At 33.8% G+C, this 21,325-nt stretch overlaps 1 protein-coding gene across 1 annotated transcript in view; it reads left to right on the top strand.

Moving 5' to 3' along the window:
* The window catches only part of LOC125662280 (leucine-rich repeats and immunoglobulin-like domains protein 2), a 47,778-nt gene that overhangs the window by 12,588 nt on the left and 13,865 nt on the right, over positions 1–21,325 (top strand). The window contains exons 6-9 of the mRNA XM_056147445.1: positions 854–925; positions 3,645–3,716; positions 12,968–13,039; positions 14,587–14,658. Coding sequence (XP_056003420.1) covers positions 854–925; positions 3,645–3,716; positions 12,968–13,039; positions 14,587–14,658 — 288 coding nt within the window. The remainder of the gene's footprint in view (positions 1–853; positions 926–3,644; positions 3,717–12,967; positions 13,040–14,586; positions 14,659–21,325) is intronic.

The following is a 21,325-nucleotide window of genomic DNA, read 5'->3' as shown; positions in this document are numbered from 1 at the left end:
TCAGTATTGATTTATTTCCACAGCTTATGATTTATGACTTTTTAACACTAAACACGACATTCCTCACGATAAATTAAAGACTATACTTTTAACATCATAGACAGTTGCTTCTTCAATTAAACTAGCATGGAGTTTAGTTACTATACCATTTCCTGATTTAATCCAAAGTTAAAAAAAACAAACACCTACCATTGAAACACACTTAACATATTTAAAAATATTTAATGTTCTTCAAACATATAATTGCTGTTAGCATTCCATATCAACATGATAAATGTCTTTTTTAAGAAACTAACAGCATTGAAGATGTTAAATATTTAAAGTCGTCTGATTTAATTCTTGGTAAAATGAAAAAAAAAATGTTCAAGGGACTGATTTTTTTATTGAAGTTTTTAACATATATGTCTCCTTTCGAAATTGTAGTCCGGGTCCTCTCATTAACTTTCGACTACACCATCGTGGGCATTCATGTATCTATGATAAAAACAGAACTGAAATTTCTGATAAGCATTTATAAATATCAATGATAATGCAGTGAGTAGGGAAGGTTAATCGATGTTTACATGTAATTACATTTTTCAGGTATATTTCCTATATAAACATTAAAAGTGAATGAGAAATTGATTCAATGAATTACTTTTCGATTTGTCATCATATCTAAGATAAGAAACTAATGGCTTTTTTGTGTTTTTACATTGCTAACTCTGTAAATCAGTGTCAACTTTTGTTTCATTATCATATCGATTAAATGGCAATTATTCCTCAGATGTAATTTATATGATGTCCAATTTTTGATGGGATGCATATAAGTGGTACTTTAAAACACTGATGAAATTGGTCATTTTCATTTTAGTGACTTGTCCAACAAAGAGATAAACAATATCGAGAGTGGCGCATTTATTGGTTTGGCAAGCCTAGAATCTCTGTAAGTATGCTTGTAAGGATGATTGAAAATCAACACTAGTTCATAATGTAAGCATTGAATGAGTCAATAGAAAAACGTCGGTTGAAATTGTGCTAAATGAATGGATTAGAAAAATCTATATTCAGTGGAGACAGACCACTAACAATTGCAGGTATTGGATAATCTAATTTTAAATCTAAATTTTGTATAGTTTGTGCCGTTACTGTCCTTTAATTTGTAAATTCAATATATCACTCCATCAATGCTGCTTGACATGTTTCCGAGGAATCGTTTTGTAGATCTTCACATATTGAAATTGACAATACGTTACTGTTAGTTACCTTCGCCTTTCCTTTAGATACTCAATATATTTAGGACTCTCGGCGGATAGGTTCTTTCTCTACACCTTTAACATAATTATGTATTCTTTTTAAGAATCCCTTTATATATCCCTGTGAGCTTGGCATCAAAGACGCCACATAGTCGTTCCTTTCTGTTTCATACTTAGATATTTTATTGAAAGTAGACATTAACGGCAAACTGACAACCTAACTGTATGGGAATGGTATGATTTCAGCTTCTCCATTGTCAACTTCCTAAATTTATGTAACAATATTCCATTATCGCCTGCATATGGTGTTTATATCTCTCAAAAGATTTGATTTGCAAGAGCTTGTTATGCGTATAGTCAGTTTTTAAATCGAGGCGAGCTATTGACAAAGTTGATGACATAGGGGTTTCAACAGTTTCAATTGAAGTCAGCATTTTGCAAATGTTATGGTCGTGATAACGATCTAGTTCGTCAATATAACCTATCATTGGGTCAAATGATGTCTGATGGATTTCATTGCAATTTTGGGTCGTTCTTGACACATTGATTTTGACTACGGATAACTCCATTTAACTGATCAGTATATGGTACTCACGGCTGGTGCGACCGTTCGACAGGCGATGCTTACTCCTCATAGGCATGTGATTCCACCCCTGTTGACACCAGGGGTCTGTGTTTGCCCAATTATCTATTTTATATTGCTTATAGGAGTTATTAGATTGATCACTGTTGGTCATCTTCACCTTTCATTTAACCATCGAACATGTATATATGCTGGTGGATGATTGCTCCTCCTACACATCTGGTCGCATCTCTGGTATATCCAGGGGTCCGTGTTTACTAAACTCTGATTGATCACTGTTCGTTATCTTCCCCTTTCATAAAATCGATAGCTGTTTGTTGGTTTGTCTCTTTCATTCACACGATTAAAACTAATTCTAATATAAGAAAGAACTAATACATTGGGTGGTTTAACAAAAACTTGGTTTGTCATTCCAGACGTATATATTTATAGACATTGTGACAATTGACAATAGAGAAAAAGAAGAAAACAAATCTAACTTTACAAAATGTCAAATATAAGAGCAACAAAATCAAAATGTTGTATGAAATCTTAATATTGATCCCCAATTCGTTGAGGTATGCTTCAATAGGAATTGCTGGAAATGACACATATTTCATAGTGTAAAGATATACTGTTGATATGTGTTTATTATACCTTGGTAATACAACTTATTATCGGGTCAAATAATGCCTGGGGTAATTCATTAGGATTGTAAGACCGCTCTTGGCACACTGGTTTCGACTAGAGATGTCTGCGTGTTCCTGATCAAGAACTAAAACTTACGGTATGACCGGTTGACAAGTGATAATTCCTCTTCATGGGCACCTCTTGTATATCTATGGGTTCTAATTTACCAGCTCTCTAATAAAAGGTGAAGATAATGAACATCGATCGATCTCATAACCTTTATAAGCAATGTAAAACAGAGAGTTCAGCAAACATGCACCCCTGGGTACACCAGAAGTGGTATCTTGCGCTTAGGAGAATTAAGCATCCCCTGTCGATCGGTCCCACCCACCGTCAGCCCCATATCTTGATCAGGTAAATGGATTTATCCATAGTCAAATTAAATGTCCCAAGAACGGTCTAACAAGCAATATTAAACACGTCAAACAGGATCTGAGTCAATTATATGTTGTAATGGTAAACTCGATCGTTAAAGCGACCACACAATTTGCGAAATGCTGACTTTAAACGAGACTATTGAAACCCTGCACCATAAACTTGTTTTGTAAATAACATATACAAAAATAATAACACATTGATTCAATAAATTATTCTGCCCCTTTGCATCTTGAATATCAATTAAGGGGGCCTCCGTAGCCTAGTGGTTAGAGCATTGTGCTCAAAATCACATGTCTTCTCACCCCTGGTCGACATGGGTTGGAATCCCACTCGCGTCGGTAAGTTAGAAAGTTTCCCAGTTTACTTTCGGAAGGTCGTTGGTATCTTCGCAGGTATATTGTATCTGGGTTCTATCTTTCACCAATAAAACAAAACCGTGCACCTCCATATCACTGAAAAAGTGTTGAGTGTGGCGGAAAACATCAGTCAATCAATCAATCAATCAATACCATTGACAATTTCGTGGAGTTGTTGTGTTTCTGTATTATCAGTTTCGGGCCTATTAGATGTATAAAGATGTACACTTAAAACACTGACGATATTGACAATAGTTTGAAATGTTTGTGACAGCGAATTTTAGGCTGTGTTCTTGTCATGTGATCACATGTCTTTGAAAACCAGGTATCTCATGATTTTCTTACAATGGCGGATATACAAAACCTGGAACTGAATGAAATAACACAGAATGTATTTCAATGATTACCCTTTTCTTTGTTCAGTGACTTGTCTCGAAATAAGATAACCAATATGGAGAATGCCACATTTCTTGGATTGACCAGCTTAAAAAAGCTGTAAGTATGTTTATAATGATAATAAGACATCTACAGTAGTTCATTTTGTATACCTGGATGGAATTGATTGAATTAATGTAGTTGCAATATTCTAGAACGACTTAATGAACTACGTTTACAGTACTGAAAACTATTATTGTTGATAGATAAAACGCTGTCAGTGTTTCTAAATGTCGCATTGAAGGAAACAAGATAGTTTCCCTTCTCACGTAGAGGTACTTGGATATATTCTGCTTTATAAGAATATAAATATAGGTCAGCTAGCAAAGAAACACAATTCATATCCATGGTAATTCCAACAAATTATTAAAAAACCTGATCACCAAAAAAAAAAACAAACTACGAAGTTATTGTCAATTAGAAACTTCAGTATATTTTATGTTCAGCTTCAACGTACTCATGCATGGAATTAGAACGTTGTTTAACAAATATATAGTTTTTGTTCATCAATCATTGGATATGTATATTTCCGGTTTTAATTTTTGTTGAACAATCACTACTTCATGGAAAAGTCTATTTTTTTTTTTTGAAGAATAGTCATGCAAAGTGCTGACAAGTCATACGTCTTGATGTTGTCGATTTGATAAAAAGCTGGATTTCAAGTTTAATAAAAGCCGATTATATCTATTTTCTTAGAATCCACAATTTCATTTGCACCCCTCCTGGTATATGTAATGTCACAGTATGCTTGACTTTTCTTTTTTACTGCTTTGACTATTTTCGTGTGGATCATCATACATGATACACATTGCATTCGAAATATTCCATATAAAGCACCGAAATAGCAATGGGCTCTTAAATGAACATAACTATCCTCTTAAACGTACGCTAATAACTGTATCCCATTTCCATTCTCAATGACCATGTAAAGTGTGACAGTTATCGACAATTCCATTGTCATCGAAAGCAAGTTTTTTTTAGATTTGCCTAGATGGTCGAGCGGTCTAGCGCGTTGGTTACACGTTACTAGGAAATTTGTTCCGCAGGTCATGAGTTCAACCCCGGTTAGGGGCGGAAGTGGGTATCCAAATAAAGTAAATTTGTCTGTGCTTTATATTAAATATGTCTTCACTTAAGACAGTTGTGTTCATTTAAGAATTCATTGTAATGCATATATATATATATATATATATATATATATATATATATATATATATATATAATTCAATAAAAAAGCAGGAAAATATACAGTTCCAAAATATATTTAAATCACTAGCGCTTTCTGAATTCTAACATCCATCCTGGGGTGAATACAAATTAATAATGGATACGAAGTTATTTATCTTAGAGACATCTATTGTGACGTCCTGACGTCATGATAGTCTTTGCGAGGAGGGAATATATATATGAAATCATAATACAAAAGTTAGGGAAAGGTGACTTGGACAAAATAAGCATGAACATTTGTAGGATACAAGTTGATGAATTAAGAGGTTTAACAATCATAATTTTTCATATCTATATTCATTAAAGTTTGCTTAGATTAGGAGAAAACAGTTTAATGAAATAGTTTTCTTAAGCAAATCTCGTGGACCTTGATTCTGTTTTAAGTTTATAAAATGGAAATACGCTGTAGTTGCCTCTAGCACAGGTGTAAAAGTGTTCGCTACATGGGGTATTTCTTGTACTGGGATCGTTAATTTGTTGGAGATGGACACGCATCCTGGGTGTTAGTTGTGTTCCGGTTTGTCCAAAGTCATCTATTACTTTTAAATGCGGAAAATATTTTATTGTAAATGATAACATGTCATGCAAATCGTCAAACTTACTATACTGCATTATTTGCAACGGGTGTGACGAGGAATATATTGGACAAACCGGAACACAACTAACAGTCAGGATGGGTGTTCATTACAAACAAATTAACGATCCCAGTACAACAACGTATTATGACGTCATGTATCTATTTCCTCCTTGCAAAGACTATCATGTCGTCATGACGTCATAATAGACGTCTCTAAAATAAACAACTTTGCATTGATTATTAATTTGTATTCAGCTGAGGATGGGTATTAAAATCCAGAAAGCGCTAGTGATTTAAATATATTTTGGAACTGTATATTTCCCTGCTTTTTTATTGAATTATCTTGACTGTGTGATATCAACTCTTTCCATTTGATATATATATATATATATATATATATATATATATATATATATATATATAGTGGGATAAATCTCCGATATAATCTTCTAGAGTGCTCGACGTGGCCTCACGGAGCTACATAAATTGATGATCAGATGGAGTTCAATCACATAACATTTATTTCTCTACAGGCTGTTTCGTAAGGGGATGGTTTCCCCTCACTCGTCGGGAGAAAAATGACATCTAACGAAAAACATCCGCATGGCTGAGAATATGTTACACAGAAACATATCGGATAGTTGCTAAGCATGATTACACACAGGATTGAGTAAATAGAAATTTATGGGAATGACGGCAAGTGATGACAGGTTCTGAACGTTTATTCAATGAAAATTTTTCGGGATGACATATAATAAAGAATTTCTCTAGAATACAAAGGTTGCACTTTTTTGAAATGTTTGAGTATGATGATGTTTTTCCTAAAATTTCTCACTTGATTTTGTAGTCAATATTTTTGTTTTTCAATGTTCATATGAATTCACATCAAATTCATCGGACAAAGAGGAATTCGTCAAAGCCGCCGGCATACACTAAAAAGCACTTGATGAAGGCGGCTATAAATACAAGCTAATATACGACGAATCAGCCAAAACTAAACAGAACAGCAGAAGAAATCGTTCCCGTAACATCACATGGTTTAACCCCCTATACGATAGTAACGTAAAAACAAACTTGGGTAAACAATTTCTCAAAATTATAGATGAGTGTTTCCCGATAGGCCATGTTCTACGCCTGATTATCAACAGAAATACTATTAAAATAGCATAGAGTTGTATGCCATCCATGCAAAATGTAATTGACTCGCATAACGCTTCAATCAAATAAGTGCGCCAAACCGGAGATACATGTAACAGGTGTAATTGCCGAAACAAAGATCAATGCCCGCTCAACGGTGAATGTTGCGCCCACGGAATTGTGTATTTAGCTAGAGTCAGAGCCGATAATGGACAAAAAGAGAGCTACGTGGGACTAGCAGACACCGAGTTCAAATTAAGATACGCCAACCACACTCATTCATTCCGTAATCCCACGAAAAAGAATATCACCGAGCTCAGCAAATTCATATGGACATTGAAAGACAAAAATATTGACTACAAAATCAAGTGGGAAATTTTAGGAAAAACATCATCATACTCAAACTTTTCAAAAAAGTGCAACCTTTGTATTCTAGAGAAATTCTTTATTATATGTCATCCCGAAAAATCTTCATTGAATAAGCGTTCAGAACTTGTCAGCACTTGACGTCATTCCCATACATTTCTATTTACTCAATCCTGTGTGTAATCATGCTTAGCAACTATCCAATATGTTTCTGTTTAACATATTCTCAGCTATGCGGATGTTTTTCGTTAGATGTCATTTTTCTCCCGACGAGTGAGGGGAAACCATCCCCCTACGAAACAGCCTGTAGAGAAATAAATGTTATGTGATTGAACTCCATCTGATCATCAATTTATATATATATATATATATATATATATATATATATATATATATATATATATTTATATATTTGTGAAACGCTGAGAATTTATTGATATTAAGAAGGTATGTTGATATAATTCATTTACAACTTTGTTTAACGGAGAAAACATTCCATTTAGCATGTCGATCCGATTTTCCTCTGTCACAGACTGAAATAAAACTGCAAAAGTAGCACATTAACCTGCATACTTTTAGAGACTTTTTATACACCGTTTGATAGGTCATAAACTAATGTACACGGCAAGTACTGATATAATCGTCTGTTAAGAAAACTTTTAAAGAAAACTACATAGCATCATGCAAAATGTAAAACATGAACTATATGGTTTCGTGTTTAAATATCCAATAGTTATTTATTATTGAAAGTGGTAGGATTCTATCAGTAATTCTGATATACTATGGGTATTTTACCGTCATTATCGCCAGTTATATCGATATTTGAATGTTGGGATAATGTGTTACTTTTACATTTTCTATTAAGTTATCTCCATGATCAATTTATAACAGTCATCCAATGACGTCATACGGAAGCTCATGCTTGTCAAGTTGTTATGATACAAAATGTTCTCATGTAAACAACCAAAATAGTTTCTAAGAGTTATTAGCTACCTCTCTCTATGTAAGACATATTTTAAAAATTATGCAGTTTACGTGCAAAAATGAAGCCTTACCTGCCTTAACATACCCGCGCTTCTTTAACAGAAAGCAAAACCAGAATGATTCATATATAGTGGTCAGTCATCAAAAATAACTTATTTTCTAAATACCACTCTGATGACCACAAGTACTCTGAAATTGAAATGAAAAATGGAATTATTCATATCTAGTGATCAGTGGTCCATAAACTACTTCTATACTTCTATACAGTATAATCTATACTTCTATATCAATCTGATTCCACGCACAAGTACTCTGAATTTGAAATTAAAAACATGGTAGAGTTCTTATAACGTGTTGGTCTTTAGTGATCAGGTCTTCCAAGAGTATATTGGAATTCCCATGAGCACAAATTGTATTCCTTTGTTGACCTGTTCTTATATTCATAGGAAGTGCAATGCATTCAAACAGTTCTACGTTAGAAAAAAAGAATGCTGTTTCCAAGCCTTCGATTCGACATTTAACTGAATTAAAGACGTTTTATCTATTAACCATAATGATTTTCATTTATATGTCGGTTCCATATATCCAATTGAACTCTAAACTTCCCTTGTCGACGGGTCACATATGTTGTGGGCCCTATATCTTGATCAGGTAACGGGATTATCCGTAGTCAAAATCAGTGCACTAAGAACAGTCTATGTTTGATTGATTGCAAAATTTACATCCTTGTTCTTTGTATTTCTTAGAATATATATAATTTTAAAGACCTCTACTTTAAGTTATGCTAGGGAATTTTATCTGTTGGTGTGCGTTCCATACATCATGAAAAGATAAGATGAGTAGAGTTTTAGATGTACAATTACATTGCAATGCAAAATGTGTGAAGTAACTTAAAACTTGTAATCATACATCTTCTCCATTTTTGGCAAAGACCATATCCTTTTCAGACTTGACGCATTTGCTAAAATTTACTAGGCATTACTGCTATGTATATGGTGTGACCGGTCGACAGCGGATGCTTATTCCTCCTAGGCACCTGCTCCGTCTTTAGGTGTGTCCAGGGGACCGTGTTTGCCAAACTATCTATTTTGTTTTGCTTATGGTAGTTATGAGATTGACGAATGTTCGCTATCTTCATCTTTCATGAAAACGGTTGAAAAGATTGGAATCATCCATAGAACATACAGAAATCATAATGTGAGTAAAATTCAGGATTTGGCCCCCACAATTGCTGAGTGCGTTTAGCTAATGCTTGATCCCCCTTCGGAAATCCTGGAAACGCCACCGTCTATTATTTGATATGAACGAATAGCATCCCAGCGTAGTGGCTAATCCTCCATTTTATTCATTGGGCCTTTTAGATAGCAACATACTGCTGAACCTCATACAATATTAAGGAGACAATGTAACATAGTCGGACTTGGTAGAGTAAACTTCGTTATATTTAACACCCCACTCTTTTTTAAATGTTATCAGCTGTTGGCCAACTAAACGCTTCTTCAAGGAAGAAATGACATTAATGAAATCGCATGCTATATATTATGTTTAGATATATATAGGAATAAAACATGACAGTAACACTTTTATCACATGACCTTATGGGGTCAGTATTTTTCCCCGCAATGTCGCGGAAAAAATCCCCTAGCAAATGTTTCTGTTACCATATGACTCTACCAAAACTTTCTAGAACAGTAAATGCCCTGCACATAGATATGGGAAAGAAGTAATTTATATTGGAGCAAACAAACTTGCATTAGTAGGCCTTATGTTAAGAAATATAGTTGATTCTCGCATAGCGATCGATCGGATAAACAGCTAGCCGTTGTATCGCGTCTGAAGTTAGAACCTAGAGATTAGCTGCATTAATTATTGCTTGTGTTGTATTCAAAACGTTACAAGTAACTCAGTTTACCTGATCAGGATATAAGTCTCAAAGTTGTTGTGAACGGTCGATAAGGGGATAGTTATTCATCTAAGGCACATTATCTCACCTCTGATGTGTCCAGGGGTCCGTGTTTGCCCAAGTATCTATTTTGTGTTGCATATAGGAGCTACGAAAGTGATTGTGCCCCTTCTATATACATTGGATCCGCCTCTACAGTTACTCAGTCACTTTTTGTTATTCTCACCTTTTAAGTATATGCTTTATAAATGATACCATCATGCAAAACAAGTCATTTTTTCGTTAGTTTTCACAATATCAATTCGTGGAAACCTTGTACTATATAATTAGTCCGCAAAATAAAATAACATATAGCTACCAAAGAATTATTCTTTTTAGCGCATTTTTCTTACTCATGTAGGAAGTTTTAATCACTAGAGATTCAAACGTAAAGTAAAAGTGGATACAGTTGTTTTGTATAACTCCCAGAATACCACACTATGTCACCCACGCCTGGATATTAGTATCAAAACCACTAACATAAATTTGATCGCCCAATGACGCCAGGGAAATCACTGTGTTTATCCATACTTATATTTGATCAAATGTCCAACATCCTTCGGTTGCCATTTCTATTAAAGTACATTACGAATTAGTTGAATACAGATATATTCTTCCAAAACACTGATGCTATTGCTATAGAGATGATGGTTTGACGTTTTTGTTTCAAGAAAGTTATATCTTGTTCTGTTCACGAGTTGAGACGGGATTTTCTGAACCAGTATCTCCAAATCTGCAACGTAATTCAGTAAACAAATGCTAAACCCCATTATGTTGTTTCTTTAGCGACCTGTCTGGGAATAAGATATCTACGATGGAGAATGGTACATTTCTTGGATTGACCAGCTTGCAAACACTGTAACTATGTTTGTCATGAAAATTTAAACTCAGCTAGAGTTCATATTGTATGCATTGAGGGAATTCACTATTATCTATTATTGATATGATGTAAACGTGGGTTGTTTTTCTAAACGTATAAGCACTGCTAGCATATTGTAGTAAACACACGGTTTCCTTTAGCGGATACGAGCAACAAGGTGTAAATCAAATAGCAATTATCCAATACAATAAAATCAATTTTGTTAAGAAATGAAAGGCACCAAGTAAAAATGTAATCAATTAACAGAATATCACTTTCAACCATTTGAAAATATTTTACAACAAGGTTCAGACACGGTAATGTTTGTGATATGGGATAACTTTACTTTGTTTTTAAACACCTTGGATTGGATCTTGTTTTTTTTCCAATATCTTATGGTAGGATGATCCATGGAACAGAATACTCTTTTTTTAAAGAAAAGAAAACAAGGCTTTATGTTGCACTAATATAATATAATTTAATGTATCAGGTTCGCATTTTACACATCTATAGGCATCATATTCAGTCAACTTCCACGTGAAACTGTAAACAACAGCAATTAACGATATGAATATAAGAACGTATCTCAATTTAAACAGACAAAGGAATATCAGTGTTAATTACAAGCAAGTAGTTTACCTCATGTACTCCTCGTCCTGATGTTCATAAACACAATAGTGACACCTCGTGGTAAAACTAAAAACGTAAACACAATGCATCTCATTTAATATTACCGTATATAGCAAGGGTGTTCCGATAAACAGCACGCATCACAATTACACAATCACATGTATACTGCAGCTTGCACTTCTATTGATGAATACATGACATAGAACCTGTATTCCTGATTGTTTTCCTGATTGCTTTCCCTTTGTTTAGTGATTTTGATTGGAATGATAAAACCAAGATAAGAAGTGGTGCATTTCGTGGGTTGAACAGCTTGAAATCAATGTAAGTATGTTTATGACGACGAATAGAACTTGACGATAATTCACATTGTAATCATTAAAGCAGGTGTCATGATTGAATGAAATGATATGGTGTAAGATGACACGACTTGACTTATATCACTAAGAGAAATGTGATGCAGAAAGTAGCACTGCTGAAGGTGTTGTAGTGGAAACACAGATTGTTGTTTGAGAAGTAATCATTTCCAAAAATTGAGATAAACATCAGCAACATTTATGAAATTCCAGTGGAATCAAATTCATGTAGATGAACATTTTAGAGTGTATTGGGTAAAATGAGAAAATACTAGGTTTCTAATAGTTTCAGGAACAGAAATTTTCTTAAAGATAGGGTTAAATAAAACTATAAAATCAATTGATAAAATATTGTGAAGTACAACATATGTTTCATTAATTATATATCAGTATTGATTGATTTTCCACAGCTTCTGATTTATGACTTTTTTAACAGGATACACGACATTCTTCACGATAAATTAAAGACTAGACTTTTGACATCATAGAAAGTTGTTTCTTCAACTGAACTAGCATAGAGTTTAGTTACTATATCATTTCCTGATTTAATCCAGATCCAAAACACCTACCATTGAAAGACACTTAACATATTTAAAAACGTTTAATGTTCTTCGAACATATAATTGTTGATAGCATTTCAAATCAACATGATAAATGTTTTTTATGAAACTATCAGCATTGCCGATGTTAAATATTTAAAGTCGTCTGATTCAATTCTTGGTAAAATGAAGAAAAAAAATATTGAAGGGATTGATTTTTTGATTGAAGTTTTTTCACATTCGTGTCTCCTTTCGAAATTGTAGTCCGAGTCCTCTCATTTAATGACCACTATACCAACATGGGTATTCCTGTATCTATGATAAAAACATAACTAAAATTTCTGATAAGCATTGATAAATATCAATGATAATGCAGTGAGTAGGGAAGGTTAATTAATGTTTACATGTAATTAAAATTTTAAGGCATTAGATTTCCAAAATAATCATTAAAAATGAATGAAAAATTAATTCAATGAATTACTTTTAAATTTCTCATCATATCTAAGGATAACAAATTCATGGCTTTTTGTGTTTTTACATTGCTAACTCTGGAAATCAGTGTCAACTCTTGTTTCATTATCATACCCCTTAAATGGCAATTATTACTCAGACATAATTTGCATGATGTCCAATTTTATATGGAATGTATATAGTTGGTACTTTAAAACACTGATGAAATTGGTCATTTTTATTTTAGTGACTTGTCCAACAAAGAGATCAACAATATCGAGAGTGACACATTTATTGGATTGATCAGCCTAGAATCTCTGTAAGTATACTTGTAAGGATGATTGAAAATCAACACGAGTTCATAATGTAAGCATTTGATGACTCAATAGAAACACTTCGGGTGAAATTGTGCTAAATGAATGGATTAGAAGAATCCCTATTCAGTGGAGACTGGTCACTAGCAATTGCAGGTATTGATGAATCTAATTTTAAATCTAAATTTTGTATAGTTTGTGCCGTTACTGTCCTCTAATTTGTAAATTCAATGCATCACTCCATCAATGCTGCTTGACATGTTTCCGAGGAATCGTTTTGTAGATCTTCACATATTGAAATTGACAATACGTTACTGTTAGTTACCTTCGCCTTTCCTTTAGATACTCAATATATTTAGGACTCTCGGCGGATAGGTTCTTTCTGGACACCTTCAACATAATTTTGTATTCCTTATAAGAATTACTTGATATATCCCTGTGAGCTTGGAATAAAAGACGCCACATAGTCGTTCACTTCTGTTTCATACTGAGCTATTTTATCATACCTTGTCCGCGTGTTCCTGATCAAGAACTAAAGCTTACGGTATGACCGATCGACAAGTGATACTTCCTCTTCATAGGCACCTGATCTTACCGATTGTATATCCATGGGTCCTAATTTCTCAACTCTCTAATAAAAGGTGAAGATAATGGACAGTGATCGATCTCATGACTCTTATAAGCAATGCAAAACAGATAGTTCAGCAAACATGTTCCCCTGGATACACCAGAAGTGGTATATTCCGCCTAGGGAGATTAAGTATCCCCTGTCGACCAGTCCCACCCACCGTCAGCCCTATATCTTGATCAGTTAAATGGATGTATCCATAGTCAAAGTAAGCGCCCTAAGAACGGTCTAACTAGCAATAGTAAACACGTCAACCAGGATCTGAATCAATTATATGTTATATTGGTAAACTAGATAGTTATAGCCACCACAACATTTTCGAAATGCTGACTGTTGAAACCCTTGCACCATAAACTATTTTTGTAAATAACATATAAAAGAAAATAACACATTGATTCAATAAATTACTCTGCAGCTTTGCATCTTGGATATCAATTAAGGGGGTCTCCGTGGCCTAGTGGTCAGAGCATCACGCTCAAAATCACACCGCTTCTCACCTCTGGTCGACATGGGTTCGAATTCCATGTGAGAAAGTGTCCCAGTTTACTTTCGAAAGGTCGGTGGTATCTCAATAAAAAAACTGGGCACCTCCATATCACTGAAAAGTGTTGAGTGTGGCGGAAAACATCAATCAATCAATCTATCAATCAATATCATTGACAATTTCGTGGAGTTGTGGTGTTTCTGTAGTATCAGTATCGGGCCTATTAGATGTATAAAGATGTATACTTAAAACACTGACGATATTAACAATAGTTTGAAATGTTTGTGACAGCGAATTTTAGGCTGTGTTCTGGTCATGCGATCAAATGTCTTTGAAAACCAGGGATCTTATGATTTTCTTACAATGGCGGATATACAAAACCTGGAACTGAATGAAATAACACAGAATGTATTTCAATGATTACCCTTTTCTTTGTTCAGTGACTTGTCTCGAAATAAGATAACCAATATGGATAATGCCACATTTCTTGGATTGACCAGCTTAAAAAAGCTGTAAGTATGTTTATAATGATAATAAGACATCTACAGTAGTTCATTTTGTATACCTGGATGGAATTGATTGAATTAATGTAGTTGCAATATTCTAAAACGACTTAATGAACTACGTTTAAAGTACTGAAAACTATTATTGTTGATAGATAAAACGCTGTCAGTGTTTCTAAATGTCGCATTGAAGGAAACAAGATAGTTTCCCTTCTCACGTAGAGGTACTTGGATATATTCTGCTTTATAAGAATATAAATATAGGTCAGCTAGCAAAGAAACACAATTCATATCCATGGTAATTCCAACAAATTATTAAAAAACCTGATCACCAAAAAAAAAAACTACGAAGTTATTGTCAATTAGAAACATAGTTTATTTTATGTTCAGCTTCAACGTACTCATGCATGGAATTAGAACGTTGTTTAACAAATATATAGTTTTTGTTCATCAATCATTGGATATGTATATTTCCGGTTTTAATTTTTGTTGAAGAATCACTACTTCATCGAAAATTCCAGTTTTTTTTTTTTTGAAGAATAGTCGTGCAAAGTGCTGACAAGTCATATGTCTTGATGTTGTCGATTTGATAAAAAGCTGGATTTCAAGTTTAATAAAAACCCATTATATCTATTTTCTTAGAATCCACAATTTGATTTGCACCCCTCCTGGTATATGTAATGTCACAGTATGCTTGACTTTTCTTTTTTACTGCTTTGACTATTTTCGTGTGGATCATCATACATGATACACATTGCATTCGAAATATTCCATATAAAGCACCGGAATAGCAATGGGCTCCTAAATGAACATAACTATCCTCTTAAACGTACGCTAATAACTGTATCCCATTTCCATTCTCAATGACCATGTAAAGTGTGACAGTTATCGACAATTCCATTGTCATTGAAAGGTAGTTTTTTTTTTAGACTTGCCTAGATGGTCGAGCGGTCTAGCGCGTTGGTTACACGTTGCTAGGAAATTTTGTTCTGCAGGTCGTGAATTCAACCCCGGTTAGGGGCGGAAGTGGGTATCCAAATAAAGTAAATTTGTCTGTGCTTAATATTATATATGTCTTCACTTAGGACAGTTGTGTTCATTTAAGAATTCATTGAAATGCATATATATATATATATATATATATATATATAGATATAGATATAAATATATATATATATATATATATATATATATATATAATTCAATAAAAAAGCAGGAAAATATACAGTTCCAAAATATATTTATATCACTAGCGCTTTCTGAATTTTAACATCCATCCTGGGGTTATTTCACATTAATAATGGATACAAAGTTGTTTATCTTAGATACGTCTATTGTGACGTCATGACGTCATGATAGTCTTTGCGAGGAGGGAATATATACATGACGTCATAATACAAAAGTTAGGGAAAGGTGACTTGGACAAAATAAGGATGAACATTTGCAGGATAAAAGTTGATGAATTAAGATGTTTAACAATCATAATTTTTCATATCTATATTCATTAAAGTTTGCTTAGATTAGGAGAAAACAGTTTAATGAAATAGTTTTCTTAAGCAAGTCTCGTGGACGTTGATTCTGTTTTAAGTTTATAAAATGGAAGTACGCTGTAGTTGCCTCTAGCACAGGTGTCAAAGTGTTCGCTACATGGGGCATTTCTTGTACTGGGATCGTTAATTTGTTGGAGATGGACACGCATCCTGGCTGTTAGTTGTGTTCCGATTTGTCCAAAGTCATCTAATACTTTTAAATGCGAAAATATTTTATTGTAAATGATAACATGTCATGCAAATCGACAAACTTACTATACTGCATTATTTGCAACGGGTGTGTCGAGGAATATATTGGACACACCGGAACACAACTAACAGTCAGGATGGGTGTCCATTACAAACAAATTAACGATCCCAGTACAACAACGTATTATGACGTCATGTATCTATTTCCCCCTTGCAAAGACTATCATGTCGTCATGACGTCACAATAGACGTCTCTAAAATAAACAACATTGCATTGATTATTAATTTGTATTCACCTGAGGATGGGTGTTAAAATCCAGAAAGCGCTAGTGATTTAAACATATTTTGGAACTGTATATTTCCCTGCTTTTTTATTGAATTATCTTGACAGTGTGATATCAACTCTTTCTATTTGGATTATATATATATATATATATATATATATATATATATATATATATATATAGCATCATGCAAAATGTAAAACATGAACTATATGATTTCGTGTTTAAATATCCAATAGTTATTTCTTATTGAAAGTGGTAGGATTCTATCAGTAATTCTGATATACTATGGATATTTTACCGTCATTATCGCCAGTTATATCGATATTTGAATGTTGGGATAATGTGTTACTTTTACATTTTCTATTAAGTTATCTCCATGATCAATTTATAACAGTCATCCAATGACGTCATACGGAAGCTCATGCTTGTCAAGTTGTTATGATACAAAATGTTCTCATGTAAACAACCAAAATAGTTTCTAAGAGTTATTAGCTACCTCTCTCTATGTAAGACATCTTTTAAAAATTATGCAGTTTACGTGCATAAATGAAGCCTTACCTGCCTTAACATACCCGCGCTTTTTTAACAGAAAGCAAAACCAGAATGATTCATATATAGTGGTCAGTCATCAAAATAACTTATTTTCTAAATACCACTCTGATGACCACAAGTACTCTGAAATTGAAATGAAAAATGGAATTATTCATATCTAGTGATCAGTGGTCCAAAAACTACTTCTATACTTCTATACAGTATAATCTATACTTCTATATCACTCTGATTCCACGCACAAGTACTCTGAATTTGAAATTAAAAACATGGTAGAGTTCTTATAACGTGTTGGTCTTTAGTGATCAGGTCTTCCAAGAGTATATTGAAATTCCCATGAGCACAAATTGTATTCGTTTGTTGACCTGTTCTTATATTCATAGGAAGTGCAATGCATTCAAACAGTTCTACGTTAGAAAAAAAGAATGCTGTTTCCAAGCCTTCGATTCGACATTTAACTGAATTAAAGACGTTTTATCTATTAACCATAATGATTTTCATTTATATGTCGGTCCCATATATCCAATTGAACTCTAAACTTCCCTTGTCGACGGGTCACATATGTTGTGGGCCCTATATCTTGATCAGGTAACGGGATTATCCGTAGTCAAAATCAGTGCACTAAGAACAGTCTATGTTTGATTGATTGCAAAATTTACATCCTTGTTCTTTGTATTTCTTAGAATATATATAATTTTAAAGACCTCTACTTTAAGTTATGCTAGGGAATTTTATCTGTTGGTGTGCGTTCCATACATCATGAAAAGATAAGATGAGTAGAGTTTTAGATGTACAATTACATTGCAATGTAAAATATGTGAAGTAACTTAAAACTTGTAATCATACATCTTCTCCATTTTTAGCAAAGACCATATCCTTTTCAGACTTGACGCATTTGCTAAAATTTACTAGGCATTACTGCTATGTATATGGTGTGACCGGTCGACAGCGGATGCTTATTCCTCCTAGGCACCTGCTCCGTCTTTAAGTGTGTCCAGGGGACCGTGTTTGTCAAACTATCTATTTTGTTTTGCTTATGGTAGTTATGAGATTGACGAATGTTCGCTATCTTCATCTTTCATGAAAACGGTTGAAAAGATTGGAATCATCCATAGAACATACAGAAATCATAATGTGAGTAAAATTCAGGATTTGGCCCCCACCATTGCTCAGTGCGTTTAGCTAATGCTTGATCCCCCTTCGGAAATCCTGGAAACGCCACCGTCTATTATTTGATATGAACGAATAGCATCCCAGCGTAGTGGCTTATCCTCCATTTTATTCATCGGGCCTTTTAGATAGCAACATACTGCTGAACCTCATACAATATTAAGGAGACAATGTAACATAGTCGGACTTGGTAAAGTAAACTTCGTTATATTTAACACCCCACTCTTTTTTTAATGGTATCAGCTATTGGACAACTAAACGCTTCTTCAAGGAAGAAATGACATTAATGAAATCGCATGCTATATATTATGTTTAGATATATATAGGAATAAAACATGACAGTAACACTTTTATCACATGACCTTATGGGGTCAGTATTTTTCCCCGCAATGTCGCGGAAAAAATCCCCTAGCAAATGTTTCTGTTACCATATGACTCTACCAAAACTTTCTAGAACAGTGAATGCCCTGCACATAGATATGGGAAAGAAGTAATTTATATTGGAGCAAACAAACCTGCATTAGTAGGCCTTATGTTAAGAAATGTAGTTGATTCTCGCATAGCGATCGATCGGATAAACAGCTAGTCGTTGTATCGCGTCTGAAGTTAGAACCTGAAGATTAGCTGCATTAATTATTGCTTGTGTTGTATTCAAAAAGTTACAAGTAACTCAGTTTACCTGATCAGGATATAAGTCTCAAAGTTGTTGTGAACGGTCGATAAGGGGATAGTTATACCTCTAAGGCACATTATCTCACCTCTGATGTGTCCAGGTGTCCGTGTTTGCCCAAGTATCTATTTTGTGTTGCATATAGGAGCTACGATAGTGATTGTGCCCCTTCTATATACATTGGATCCGCCTCTACAGTTACTCAGTCACTTTTTGTTATTCTCACCTTTTAAGTATATGCTTTATAAATGATACCATCATGCAAAACAAGTCATTTTTTCGTTAGTTTTCACAATATCAATTCGTGAAAACCTTGTACTATATAATTAGTCTGCAAAATAAAATCACATATAGCTACCAAAGAATTATTCTTTTTAGCGCATTTTTCTTACTCATGTAGGAAGTTTTAATCACTAGAGATTCAAACGTAAAGTAAAAGTGGATACAGTTGTTTTGTATAACTCCCAGAATACCACACTATGTCACCCACGCCTGGATATTAGTATCAAAACCACTAACATAAATTTGATCGCCCAATGACGCCAGGGAAATCACTGTGTTTACCCATACTTATATTTGATCAAATGTCCAACATCCTTCGGTTGCCATTTCTATTAAAGTACATTACGAATTAGTTGAATACAGATATATTCTTCCAAAACACTGATGCTATTGCTATAGAGATGATGATTTGACGTTTTTGTTTCAAGAAAGTTATATCTATGTTCTGTTCACGAGCTGAGACGTGATTTTCTGAGCCAGTATCTCCAAATCTGCAACGTAATTCAGTAAACAAATGCTAAAGCTCATTATGTTGTTTCTTTAGTGACCTGTCTGGGAATAAGATAACTACGATGGAGAATGGTACATTTCTTGGATTGACCAGCTTGCAAACACTGTAACTATGTTTGTCATGAAAATTTAAACTCAGCTAGAGTTCATATTGTATGCATTGAGGGAATTCACTATTATCTATTATTGATATGATGTAAACGTGGGTTGTTTTTCTAAACGTATACGCACTGCTAGCATATTGTAGTAAACACAGGGTTTCCTTTAGCGGATACGAGCAACAAGGTGTAAATCAAATAGCAATTATCCAATACAATAAAATCAATTTTGTTAAGAAATGAAAGGCACCAAGTAAAAATGTAATCAATTAACAGAATATCACTTTCAACCATTTGAAAGTATTTTACAACGAGGTTCAGACACGGTAATGTTTGTGATATGGGATACCTTTACTTTGTTTTTAAACACTTTGGATTGGATCTTGTTTTTTTTTCCCAATATCTTATGGTAGGATGATCCATGGAACAGAATACTCTTTTTTTAAAGAAAAAAAAACAAGGCTTTATGTTGCACTAATATAATATAATTTAATGTATCAGGTTCGCATTTTACACATCTATGCATCATGTTCAGTCAACTTCCACGTGAAACTGTAAACAACAGCAATTAACGATATGAATATAAGAACGTATATCAATATAAACAGACAAAGGAATATCAGTGTTAATTACAAGCAAGTAGTTTACCTCATGTACTCCTCGTCCTGATGTTCATAAACACAATAGTGACACCTCGTGGTAAAACTAAAAACGTAAACACAATGCATCTCATTTAATATTACCGTATATAGCAAGGGTGTTCCGATAAACAACACGCATCACAATTACACAATCACATGTATACTGCAGCTTGCACTTCTATTGATGAATACATGACATAGAACCTGTATTCCTGATTGTTTTCCTGATTGCTTTCCCTTTGTTTAGTGATTTTGATTGGAATGATAAAACCAAGATAAGAAGTGGCGCATTTCGTGGGTTGAACAGCTTGAAATCAATGTAAGTATGTTTATGACGACGAATAGAACTTGACGATAATTCACATTGTAATCATTAAAGCAGGTGTCATGATTGAATGAAATGATATGGTGTAAGATGACACCACTTGACTTATATCACTAAGAGAAATGTGATGCAGAAAGTAGCACTGCTGAAGGTGTTGTAGTGGAAACACAGATTGTTGTTTGAGAAGTAATCATTTCCAAAAATTGAGATAAACATCAGCAACATTTATGAAATTCCAGTGGAATCAAATTCATGTAGATGAACATTTTAGAGTGTATTGGGTAAAATGAGAAAATACTAGGTTTGTAATAGTTTCAGGAACAGAAATTTTCTTAAAGATAGAGTGAAATAAAACTATAAAATCAATTGATAAAATATTGTGAAGTACAACATATGTTTCATTAA

The sequence above is a fragment of the Ostrea edulis genome, chromosome 8, assembly GCF_947568905.1.
Source record: "Ostrea edulis chromosome 8, xbOstEdul1.1, whole genome shotgun sequence".
In the NCBI taxonomy this organism is placed as follows: domain Eukaryota; kingdom Metazoa; phylum Mollusca; class Bivalvia; order Ostreida; family Ostreidae; genus Ostrea; species Ostrea edulis.
Note: the sequence above shows the minus strand (reverse complement) of the source record. Positions and strands in the feature narration are given on the sequence as shown.